The 13705-nt window shown below is 38.1% G+C and overlaps 1 protein-coding gene across 1 annotated transcript in view; it reads right to left on the bottom strand.

Annotated features, from left to right (window-relative positions):
• Positions 1 to 13705, bottom strand: part of LOC147683337 (calcium-activated potassium channel subunit alpha-1-like) — a 799658-nt gene that overhangs the window by 557402 nt on the left and 228551 nt on the right. Inside the window, exon 8 of the mRNA XM_086942523.1 lies at positions 9751 to 9861. Coding sequence (XP_086798649.1) covers positions 9751 to 9861 — 111 coding nt within the window. The remainder of the gene's footprint in view (positions 1 to 9750; positions 9862 to 13705) is intronic.

Here is a 13705-nt window from a genome sequence, read left to right as displayed (position 1 = left end):
TGGAAGGTGATGCAAGAAGTGGTGTGAGTATCAATAGGGTTGTGAAATATTGTTAATATGCTAGCATGTATTTTTGAAGTGTTGAAAATATTAAGTTTTTTTTTACTGTTGGTGACATTTTGCTCATTTTGAATTGATGGTGTTATTGATTATATTGGTAATTTCATCTGACATAATTTTTGGTTATTGATTACATGTTTTAACTCTTTATGTCTTGTTCTGTGTTGTCTGAACACGCAGGTATGCACACCTGTGGAATCCCGGGAAGGAATAGCGGGTGGTAAATGGAAGCCACACTGCACTGAGGTCACTCGTCTATTGGAATAACACTGAGAAGCTAGGTAGGGCTGGCAGTGTTAAATTAGGGACTATTTTCTGTGTGAGTGATTGATAGCAAAGAGTTGGCTGGTGAAACTTTGGTCTGATATCACCTAGAAAGGGTCACACTAAAGGAGTAGAAGGTTCTTCTGAGCTTGATTGATAGCAAAAGGGTTCGCTGGTGAAACTTTGCCTAAGATATATCCTGAAGGATAAGTCCAAAGGAGTAGCAGGTTCTTCTGAGCTTGATTGACAGCAAAAGGGTTCGCAGGTGAAACTTTGGACTAAGATATATCCTGAAGAATAAGTCCAAAGGAGTAGCAGGTTCTTCTGAGCTTGAGTGAAAGGTAAGCGGAAGGGATTTACCTGTAGTGTTTGAAGAGTAAACGGAAGGTCTACTTTGTGAAGGATAAGCAGAATGTGTTACTCGCAGTGAATATAAATCTATCCTTTATTTAGCACAACAGACAGAGTCGCAAATGTATTTATGTTGTTACTAACAGAGTTATTGATTAAGAGAAAATATTGCAGTAAGGTTTTGTGGAGGGTCAGTGGTAGGAGTGAAACTGACTAAAATTCAGACTGACAGCTTTGGAAAAAAGAAATTGCATTGAACTATTGCAAAAATGAAAATGTTTGCAGGCTTAAAGAAGCTGTTAGGAGGTAAAGTGAAAAATGTGTTTTTTATTGGTGATGCTCCTGAATGAACACCTGTGCATTTTATGTCTACCAATTTGGGACAAAATACATGTATGTGGGTTCACCAATGGTGCAATATTACTGAAAAAGAGGGTGCTTTGAGCTTTCCAAAAGATGGTACTTTTGAATTGCAAATTATTGACAAATTAAGGGAAGTGTTAAGTGAAATAAAGACATCATCTAAAGCTGCACAATTTGAGGCCTTAAGCATATGGGAAAAGGTAGCAAGAGAGAAAGCAAGTGAGGATAAAAAGGTAAAGCACCAAATGCAGGAGAAGAGAATTAATGATGATAAAGAGCTTCAAATAAATAATGATTCAGGGGATAAAATAATAGATGCATTGTTAACTGAGTGTCCACCACTTTAGGTGGTTCCCATGACAAATACTGAAAATAGTGCACCAGTAAGCACTACAGTGGCTACTGCTTCTATTGAACAGAGAAAAACACAGATTGAGAAAACTGTGCAAACATTTCAGATTGACCCATTACCTGTTGATTCAGCACTGACAGTGATACCTCCAGGTGTTACTACTTCAAATGTGCCTGATTCAGTCCAAGCATTGCTAACTGCAGTTGCACAGATAATGCATAGAAAAATTATGACTGTCCCAATTAATATGGTCCCTACTGAAGAGGTTCAAAGAGCTGCAGAAGGAGTGATTATGGCAGAGTTTATTTCAGAAACTCAGAATTCACAGATTATTGAACAGAAATTACCCCAAGCACTGAAAGGTGAGGGGAAAATGTCCTTTACAACATCTTCAGCTCAGGATAAAATAAATATATTTGAAAATGGGATTTCTCAAACCTGCTTTGAGGAAGCAGCAGTGATTAAAAAGATAGAAAACATGGGAGAACATATTAACACAGGCCCTAAAAAAGAGAGACAGCTTAGTGTTTTAAATTCAGCACTTGAACATGGAGAAAATAACAGGCCATGCTGTTTAAATAATGAAAATGTGAACCAGTGTCAGGAAAAAGAATTAATTTCCCTGAGTAAGGAAACAGTTGCATGTGCATTAACTACACATAATGGCCTGACAGATTTGGCTCAAAAATATGAAACTGATGTTTCGGGAAGTTTTCCATCTCAGAAAAGTTTTAGGGTACATATGTATGATGAAGCAAATGAGAAAATGTGTTCTTCAGGAATGCAATTGCACATTGCCGATATAAAATTTATTTTTAAATGCAATGGGTTTGAGCAATTAGGAGACAAATGGGCAAGAAAACATGAGAAGAAAAAGAAACCACCAGACCTAGCAAGGAAAATGGATAAGAAAAAGAAGCCACCAGATTTAGTTGAGAAAAATAATAAGCAGAATGAGGGAGAAGCTTTTGCTTACTCATTGAGAGAAATAGTGGGAGAAGTGCATGTTCCTATGCCACAGAATAAAAGTGAACTTGCAGCATTCCTGAACACAATCACACAATTGAGAGACAAGATTGTGCTGTGGTACCCACAAGTTGATGGATTTGTTGAAATATTAAAAGAGTTGTGCATTAATTTCGAAATGTTCTTTTACATTGCCATGCAGAATGAATTGTGGTTTGAATCTAAAGTTATTCAAAGGCCAAGTGAAGAGGCAATGAAAAGGGTTTGCATGAATGCACCATCATTTTCTGTTGTTATGGACGAAAATATACCAGTGATTATTTTCCTGAAGGGCAGAGTGCCAGCAAAGGATGTTGATTGGGTACAGATTAAAAGAACACAGGATGGAAGTAAAGGTGGTTTGGTTTGTGCAAATTCAGGTATGGATGTTGTACTGCTGGAAAATATGTCCTTTTGCCATCTTTATAGCAGATTTGAGCATTGGAAGAAGAAAAATAAATGTAAACATGATGCACAAAAACATGGAGAAATGCAGATGCAAAATATACCAGCTAAGCAAATGCAAATGTCAGTTCAGAAACAGGTACCTATGGCAGGAATTTTCCAAGCAAAGATGGTCCCACAAAATATGGAAAAAGCTCACATTAATTTAAATAAGGTGTCCAGAGCAAGAGTGAATTATTTCCAGAGACAAAATGAGAACACAGTCCAACAGGTTGCTGTGTTTGAAAATGAGAGTTTTAACCCTCACAATTCAGAATTTACCAAGTGCATTGTGAAGGCAGAGAAAAGTCCAGATTTAGTGGCAGGAGTTTTAAACAAAGAAATTACAAACCCAGTTTTCGAAGAATTTGAACCAAAATTAGGCCCATTTGAGGAAAATTACAAAACTGTTGTCTGTGACTCAGGCCTAGCAGGAAAACAATTGTTTTGCAAATTAAGAAGCACAGATTACTGTACATCAGATAATGTTCATTTTCAGAAGCCTGATGAGGAGGTACAATTTAAAATGGCCCAACCAGAGACAGCTGTAGCATTATTTTTAGAAAAGACAGTTGAAAAATTACCTTCTGATTTGGAAAAAATAATAAACACAGAAATAAGAGAGTTCACAGAGAAGGATGTCAGATTAATAAAATGTGCAGAACATGTCTTATTAAAATTAGAACTAAATGACATGTATTCAGGAACACCATCAGTTGCAGGAATTTTACCAATACAAGGATTTTTGATGGAATTGATTAGAAGTTTATGTAACTTTCTGATCACAGGTTCAAAGAAAATAAATGAAAAGAACAGAATAGTGCAGGAGATTAAAAGCATATTTTTTCCATGTTGTCCTGTGGTACCGAATCCAGCCAATATATTTTTTCACATTCCATGTGCTGAAGAATGGCTTACTTTTATTGATCTTTGCCAAGTTCATGTCACAGTGCCATTGCAGGAGAATAGCCAGGAGTACTGTCAAAAAGAAAATGAATGCCTGGGAAACAAAATTGCAAAGGGAGCTAGAAAGGTATCACCAGAAAGGGTGGAAATAATTTCCAAGATAAATCCACCTCAAACGAATAAAGAAGTCAGAACATTTTTGGGAATGGTTAGCTGCTGTAGAAAGTGGTTACTAAACCTTTCCCTAGTGGCTAAGCCTTTACTAAGGCTGACACATGAGAATTTGTCTGATCCGCTTCCATTGGACAACAATTGCACAAAAGCATTCCTAGAGTTGAAAGAGAAAGAATGTTGCGCCCCAGCACTAGGAATGAAAGTTTATTTGAAAGAAAATACACCAATTTGCAGTGAGAGGGAGGGCTGCGCTCTCTCATTGCCTATTGAAAAAGATGAATGTTTTCAAAGGTCTGTGATGTATTGCCCAATGACCTTTGACCCTAACTTCACAGAAATGTCAGCAAATGATTTGGTTTGTGATGAAACTGAATATGAGTGTCTAAATATCATGAAAATATGCATAAAGCCAAATTCAGACTTTAAGGATGAACGTCTGAGTCAGCCCAACAATGTCCATTTTGTAGATGACCCATGTTTGAAAGGTGACATATTAAAAGCAGCACATGCTATGCTCCTTATACATGATGTTGTCAAAGCTTTATGGCTTTCAGTAGTTGCCCCAATGGAATCTTCACAGATGAATTAAAAGTGGCTCAAGAAAATGTTTTTGAAGCAGCACAACAGGGTTGTATCAGAACTATTTTTGAAAAAAATGACAACTGCAAAGTGGCAAATGTGTTATTGCAAAGACTGATGCCCAGGTATAGATTGCCAGTTTCTCTGAAATCAGATCATAATGAAGTCTCAAAGATAATGAGTGCAGAACAACAGATTGGACAAGGAGTGGATTGTAGCTATCTGCCTGAAGTGTCAAGCATAATAAAGCAACACAATGGCAGCACAGAGTTACCTTTTGCAAAAGACTGTGTTTCAGCAACACTAAAGTGGCTTGAAAATGAATATGCAAATGCACTTGTGGAAAACACTGAGGAGAACACTAGCCATTGCTGTGTAGGTCTGGTTGATGTACAGTGTGCAGTTTCTCATCAGATTGCAGCTGCTACACAAGATCTGCATAATGGATGGTGCAACAACTTTGATCTGAGAGATGCTGTGGTGAAACATCTGAATCTGATCAAAGTGAAAATAAGAGTGAAAGGCATTGGTTGAAAAAAAGTGCAAGAGATTGATGGTGCTCTGTCAGAGTTTCTCAGCCTCTAAGTAGTCTAATTTGCATTGAAAAGGTAGAGAATGCCACACTGTATGAGCCATTCTGATGGCAAGCTGATGACAAAGAGAAAAGAAATGCTGAAACTGTCCTGTTTAATTTTCCTTTTTTATTATTTTAGTTACTTATTTTAAAGAAGACTAACTGTTCCAAGAAGCTACTTACAGAACTCTGCACTAAAACATTTGAGCTTGGCTATATATGATCTGATTACAGATAGACTTGTGTTTGCCTCAGAAATAGAAGTACAATTGTTATATGCTCAGCTTTTGCAATTTTAAAAGAAAAGTCACTTTTGAAAATGAAATATGTGTGATGAATTATAAATCATTTTATTATGATTTGAATAATCAGAAGGGTGGATTGATGGAGCAGATTTCATCTGCAGTCATGCATTGTTTTATTTTTTGTGCTTCAGACAGACTGCATTTAAATTGCCAACCACTTTTTGGTGCAAGTTAAAAACATGGCACATGAAAAACTTGAAAGTGAGTCCTATTCAGGCTGAAATGCTTTTGCTGAATTAACATGTGTTTTTGCAATGTAGAGAAAAGTGGCCTTTTTAGCTTTGAAGATTAATAGAATATGTTTCTCTCTTTCCCAGCTCATCCCTTATAATCTACATTCACTATTTCTGTCTTAAGAGACTTTGACTTGTTGCATATTTTGATAAATATTTTCAGTTATTAACACCTCTTTTTATAATGTGTGTGAATTAATAATGCACCAAACACTACACAGGGGGCTAAATGCTTTCTTTGCATGAAAAGCTATCTAAAACACTAAAGCATGTTGCTGTGTGCGTTGCATTAACTGTGTGCGCTATATTAACAGTGTGTGCTTTTAAATTTTACACTAAAGCATAAAAATGCCATGTTGCACATTTATTTTGCATGTTGTCATAAATAATAGAAAAGCTTCTTTACACTAATAGCTTGGCTAGGTAAACATTTATAAGGGGTATTAGTATGGAGTTGGGAAACATAATGGGCTGATTTACATGAAATTAATATTCTATTTGTGTTTGTTTTATTTTTGGGCCTACCATTAAATGGCTGCCTGTGAAACCAGCAAGGCTCTGGCTTGCTTTGAAAGAGAAGAGAGCATGCGCAGACACCAGATTGACTCAAACTGCGGAAGGAGTCAAGGACATCTTGAACTGTACATTCTTGTGATTGTGCCAATGTACCAGTTTGATAAAGTATCCGTCATGCTGCGCCGTGACAGGAAGGAAGGAAAACTATAGAAACATTTTCCCTAGCAATTGTTGCAAACTTATAAAATGTATTTATCATGTATGCTTCTTTTGTTAAAACTGGTAAAGTCAGGTTTTAGAATGAGTCAGGGTAGTGAGAACTCATGCCATCATGACTGACCAATCACGTACAGGTTTTCCTGAAGATGAAACATTTTGTGTAGTCTGCCAAGGATTAGAGTATAAAAGCCTCTCTGGAGGGGCTTTGGCTTCTAGGCTCATTAGGGGGTGTGTGAGCTCTTGAGAGAAGGAACAGATTAGACCAGACATTCTATGGGTTAGGTACGAGATTGTCACAGGATTCAGCCTTGGGCGTCAGAGGAGAGTCAGGGGGAGGTTTCTTGCTTTCACGTCATATTTTGGCACTTCAGGCCACATTCCTTTGAGGTCTGGTGAAGGAGGGGCTGTCTAGCTCCTTTTTGCTCTTTAGACACAGAGATGCACAGAGCAGCAACAGATAGAAAGGCTTTTTAGATTTAGATGCTAAACGTTAAGTTTATGCTTTGACTAATTAATTAGGTCTGAAAAGATTTATTTGTCTTATGCATTTATTTCTCTTAATGGGAGATTTTTGCAAACTATTTGATTTTTGATTAGCCTTGCAAGACTATTTTTCTTAGAAACTCTTTAAGAGTTTTGACTGAAATTTTGCGCCACATTTTCTTTCCTATATGTAATGCTTATATGCAGACTGTAATATGTTCTGTATTAATGCTATTTTTCCTGTTTTCCAAATTCTGTAACCTCACTGATATTTTACTAATGAATAAAGGGTCAGAGAAAAATTTACTTTTGACTAGAAAATAAAACCTTTTAAATACTCAACAACTCTCCTTATTGGCTTAAAATAATAATTGCATTTTTGACTGTTCATCTTTATTTAAAGTCTCCTGAAGGTAATACATGGTGTGAAGGGCCCAACATCTTTTTCAGCGGTAAATTAGAGGTAGTATGAGGGTTTTGCATTGAGAAATTACCAGAAGAAATTACCGCTCCATCAGTTACAGTGCTTACTGAATTAAGTTCATATGGTATGAGATTATTGAGTGGTATTTTTGCAGTCTTTTGAGTAGACCTTTAGTAACTGATGTCTGTTGCAAGAAGTAGTGGCCAGATGGACTAGCATATTTTGTGGTCACAAATTGCTCGATTAGCAAAATCGGAGTGTCTGTGACTGTAATAACATATTGAATATGTTCAAAACCAATTTTTGGAGTAGGAAACGTTTTACAGACACATATGCTTATTGATTTGCAATTTGGAAGGAGGTGAGTTGCTCACATCACATCACTTGCACATTGCTACAATATGTTCCAATAATTTATAATTGGAATTCCATTTGCAAACCATTGAAATGTTACCGATCTCTAAGTTGGGGCGTTAACCTATTTGCATATAGGAATGGTCTTTTTTGTGATATGAAGTAAAAATTTCAGGGGGAGTAACTTTGTTTAATTTAGGGAAATCAGACTGAAATGAAGTTTGCTTTATTTAAATCAGTCACAGACATGGTAGACTGTTGAACTTTGCAGATTACCATTCCTAAAATTATAACCAATGAAGTGAGTTGTAATTTGTGAGCCACTTAATGAATATTAAGTATGAAGGTGAGATTACAATTCACGCCAAATACTTATAATGCAAAATGACCTATTAAAATGTGGTCTGGATCAAATTGAGACTGCTTTTCGAAACCAAAACAATAGTACATCTGACCCTGAGCCATTTGTAGCTTTGTAGATAAACCACTGCCCAATGATAAGCTATGAGATAACACTCTTTTGTACTGACTCACCACACAAAGATTTTAATGTATGAATTAAAAGAGTTTGGGACTCATTTTCAGTTTAGCAGATTGCCTACTCTGTCAACACCTGACAGATATTTAGGGCCCCATTAGGATGGCGGGCGGATTGCCCCCGCCAGGCTGGCGGTAACAATCGCCAGCCTGGCGGGGGAAATCCACCTGCCATCCTTCCCTGTATTCCCCCCGCCATATTAGAATGGCGGGGGGTACCACGGCGGAGCAAAACACCGCCCGCCACTTTTCCGCCCCGGTCGCCTTGCGGCCGGGGCGGAAAACGAGTAACATGCAGGTGGTGTCTGTCAGACACCGCCCGCATTATTACAATGGGCATTTTACAATGCCTTTCCGTGGCGGCATTGCCGCCACGGAAAGGCATGCGGTGTTCACTCTGGGGGCCCCCTGTGGGCCCCCAGAGTGAAGGCCAAAGGGGGGTGGCACACGGGGGGTACCTGTGGTACCCCCTGCATTTACATAATCAAAGCGGTAGGCACCGCGCGGTGCCTGCCGCTTTGATTATGTAAATGCTGCACAGCATTTTTAGTATTGTGGCGGGCGGTGCACAGAGCTCCGCCCGCCACAATACTAAAAATACAGGATGTGCCCGCCACAGTGGCGGCACATCCTAATGCTGCGTGCGGGACCCCCGCCCTTAGGGCGGGCGGTCCCAATTTCCGAAAGGATGGCGGGCGGGCAAAGCCCGCCCACCATCCTAATGGGGCCCTATGTGTGCCATATTATTAACCTCATGCGCGCTAGCGTTATTCTGCTCGCACGCTGAGATTTTATGAAGTGCACTTTACATGACGAGCTGGGCTCGTCATCAGCGTGCGAGGAGGCTACGCCATGACGAGCCCAGCTCGTCATGAGCGTGGAAGGGGTTAATGCCATAGGCTATAATGCAATTGTAATATGGCAAACAAGACACTCACCATGTTAGTGATGGTGTATCCATCTGCCAAACTCTAGAAAAGGGCCTTAGTCACAAAGCCATCTACCACAAGGAACTGGAAACACATTGAGGCGGAGATTTACCAATATGTCACAGAATGCAGCAATACCTCTTACTGCACTGTGTGAAAGGGAGAGGGCAGGAATGTGCCACATGTTGCTTTGTATGGCACATTCCTGTCCTCTCCTTGCTCTGGCACACTTTTGACCACCTAGCACCAACAAAGACACCCTTGCGCTATGGTGCAAAGGTGCTTGCATTGCAGGTAGGATTGTTTTTGTGAAAGAAGGGACACCTTCCTGCACATAAAACAATCCTCTGAGGCATTTTCCTCTTTCTATGTGTGCTGCAGAATCCAGCATGCACAGGAAGAGGATAAAACAAGCAGAAATAAAGATATTTCTCTGTGTTATACCTCCCCTGGGTAGACGTAGCATTTTGACACATTCCCAGGTCTCTCTCTCATAGTGGCCTTGTGTGGCTTGGTAAATCTAACTTTAGTGTTGCTTTTCCCTTGCCTTACCTTGTGTGTTGCAAGGTTAATGCCGCATATCAATAAATCTGGCCCTGGGTGTTCACTGTGAGACAACGAAGTCTGCACAGATTATGGTGCATATGATTCTATGTATGCTAGATATCCATTACTTACTCTTCCAGGAATAGAATGTCAACACTGGTTCGCTGTCTGTCCTTGTGCAAGAAGTAACTTAGGAATGAGCAAACGCTATCCAGAGTGATATGGCCGCAGACGACAATGTGCCTGTAGTAGAAAGTAATGCAAGAATTAATTTGTCTCCATGTAAGAAACAATATTAAGATCAAATGCGTAATGAAGTGTAGGCAACTTGTGCCAGTACATTGTAATTACTGAGCTTGTCTGAAATGGACTACCTTCAAAATCACTATTGGCAATTGCATTTAAATTTGTGTATTTCATTAAACAGGGCTGTTGGGTTTCTAGTTCTTTTTGACATATGCTATGAAGGTTTGATCAAGACATACACTTTGTTTAAGTCGCCTGACATCACATGAAATATTAAACTATTGAGTCACTTTTTCCTTTTCTTAAACACAGACCATGACAGTTTCAAAAGATAAGCTTTACCTCAAGCATTTCAACACCTAAATTTAAAGCTGACCGCACCTTAAATCCACTGTCAGATCACCTGGGCTCTTCCCCGACTGCTGCATATGAAGATCTGTGGTGTCCACAATGTTCTCTCTCCCATCTCCCTTACTTTTTAGGTATATATTTTGACTGCACAGCTGTGAAGTAGATCTATTGCTTACATTGCTTATTGTTTATAAAATACAAACAGCAGTCTTTGGGTCCACCTTTTCAAACAGTAGCTATCTTCCATCAGCCTCTTTCAGCCATTGGCTAAAACCTTTGTCAATCACATCTTGACTTAGACATGCGTATTATTAATCTCTCACCCAAAGCTATTGGCTTTTTGTGCATTTCCTTTCGCCTCTACTCATGCGCTTGCCTTGAACAGCATGAGGCACTACTTTATAGGTACAGCCATCTCTGTTACTCCTGTCAGCTCCCTTCTGTGTGTATTGTTCTGATGTACGAATGTTGCTTATATTACCACATTAAACTCAGACTGATTGGCTATGTCAGTACTTGTCTTACAAGTAAGGTGGGCAAGGACAGTGATTTGTACCTTGCTGATAAGATTACTCTAACTCACATTTCAAAAATCTTAATATTTTACTAAATTAAATTAATTTTATCCTGCTTAGTTCTGCAAATATTGATTTGCCACATGAGTGCCAGATGAAGTGTAGGAGGAATAAATATAATCAACGTGAGCAAAACACATTGGGGTTGAATAAAAAATGTCAATTTATATGTGTAGATTTAGTTCAATTTAATTTACTCTCACTCTTTTGAACAACTTTACTAATTGTGTCCATTTAACCTTTACAAGTGTAAAGTTACTCAAAGGATAGACTCATATGTCCCCACCCAAGTATAAATGTCACATTTAACCCTAAAGTTACTACTAGTACTGACTTTAAAACTATATTTGATGTTTTAAACACTTGGCAGAGATTTCTGCAATCAGGGAAGAAATCTCCCTTAGTAAATTATAGGTAAAAATGTAATAGTCTTTAAAATAGTTTTTTAAACTTGAAAAATTATGTTTATGTAAAATATAAATATTTATTAATTGTATAGATTTATTTAAAATGTAGAATATAAAAAAGTTACAGCATTTATAACTTGCTTAAAAATTACTTAGTTAAAATTCTAAATTGAACTATTTTAAATTGAATCAAAACTCTAAGCTTAAATTATTAAACCTACCTAAAGTAAAAAAAAACAAATATCATGTAATAAAAATATTAAAAAAGATATACGATATTTAAAAGGTAGTTTAATTATTGTAATACATATATATGTTACATTGATTTTTATATTTAGAAAGGTAAAGAAACTATTTAAAAATAATACATATATGTTTCCTTTGTAAGCACCTTTTTAAACATTTAAAACAAATATTTATATTTTTAATAATTTAATTTCTTTTAACATTATTTCGTATAGCAGTTTGTTTAAGTCCCTACCTCATTTATTTTCTATGAAAAGACGTTGCAGTACCAGAAGTTGGCCATGTATAGTGAAAACGTATTTCGCTCTGAGCTGGACTGCATGTACTACTCTTGGATGCTTTTTGGCTATAGCAACTTTAGTTGCGCAGTTTATGAATAGCAAGGGCTTTACTTTTTTGCTGAATGCGTACACTTCATTCTATTGAAATGAAAATGAAGGTATCTTTGTCTTTTATTATCTTTCCCCTATAGATCAACTTGATTATCAAATCATACACAAATGATTCAACAGTGTCTATGTGATTGAAGCTGCTCTTTGCAATTGAATCACAGGAGCAAGGAGTGATCTGATAGCGATTGACCAGGGATCAATTGGTACAAAAATAATGTGTATGCATGTGTAACCATTTTAAGTCACTGTCATGAACTTTACACAGTTTACATTTAGCAAACATGGTGAAATTCTGGAAACTTGATGAAGAATTGTTTCACACAAACATTTTTTCTCCAAAAGAATTTGCCCTGTAGCATTGAGTTTTTGCTGAGATTACTTTCCCCACAAGATACATTTGCTGATTGTTTTCTCCTAGTTTGCACCACTTTGAACACATTTTATCAAAGTTTGCAAACGGTAATATTGCAACTTCGCACACACATAACATGTATATCACTTGTACTGATTTCTTAACCAATCTTATCTCCAAAATGATTGTGCAGTTAAATTGACTTACTTTACAAGACTTCAACAATGGTTGGATATTCATGAGACCGTGGTTGGTAACAACTCTTGGACAACTTGGATTCTTTAGGCTTCGAACTGTTGGGGACTGGACTCAGTCATATGAAGGCTAATACATAGGGGCTGATTCTCATGTCAGAAAGACTGTCAGACATCGGTCAGGAAGTGGAACCAAACAACCTCTTGTTGTCTGTTTCAGTACTACAAGTAGGATGCAACTGAACTCTGTTTGGTCGCAATCCTATACTTAACAATGGGAGCATGCAATCCGAATAGAATGCATGCTCGCATCATTAAGTGCAGAGGTGCAGTTCATCCCCTGACCCTGGCAGGCACCCTAAGGCCATTCTGTGTCAGAAAGGCCAGCACAGAAAGGCAGTGGGAAACTGCCATCGTACTCCTTGGCCAGAAAGAGCCACCCGGGGAGTACTGAAGGGTTTCTGGATGGCGGAAAGGCTCTCCGAGCCCGTCAGAAGACATCCGGAAAACCGAGTCTGATTCTTTTCTGACCGAGCCCATCGGAATGGCTTGGTCAGAAATGAATCTGATGCCTGATGCGGTAACGATGGCTCTGACCGAGGGTCGGAGCCATTCCTAACCACATCGGAATTGGCCCCATAGTGTTTGGTCTTTGCAGGGACAACCTGCTGTAATTCTTTTAACCCATCCCCCTGACACAGTTACACTATTCAAGCATTATGACATTGTGTTCTTAATACAGATTTGTTTTTCCTTCTTCAGCTGTTTAATCATAAACTTGGAAATTGATTCCCCTTCATTCTCAAATTCTCATATCTCCGTGCAACTAGATATGATATTCCTTTTTAATTTTGTTCTTTGACCAGAAGTACACTCTATTTGATTTGTGGGTAAAACTAACCTTTTGTAAATGTCAGCAAGAGCAGAAAGGGAGGCCAAAAGTATACCGTAATCACATGAACATGATTGTACTGATTCTTTACCAGCACGTTTTGAGGAAAAAGCTCACTATTGAAAATCAATGCTGTAAACAGACTATCATCAAAGAATATTGTTTAGAATACATAATCATTTTCAGTAAATAGGAACCCCCATTCCCATGTCTTCACCTTATGAGAAGATTAGAAGAACTCTCATCTTACTTGTTGTTCGAAACTGCTTTAATCTAAAAAGTGGTTTTAGATCTACCACAAACCCCGTTCTGTACTGCTTATCAGAGATGTGCCAATCAACTGGCATACTCAATGACTGATTTGCTTCTTTGTTTGGGAAATAGAATCTCTGGTTAATGAAATCTTGAAAATGCTGTGGCTCAGTCCAGAAT

Source organism: Lissotriton vulgaris, chromosome 11, assembly GCF_964263255.1.
Source record: "Lissotriton vulgaris chromosome 11, aLisVul1.2, whole genome shotgun sequence".
In the NCBI taxonomy this organism is placed as follows: domain Eukaryota; kingdom Metazoa; phylum Chordata; class Amphibia; order Caudata; family Salamandridae; genus Lissotriton; species Lissotriton vulgaris.
This window is presented reverse-complemented; position numbering and strand designations above follow the sequence as displayed.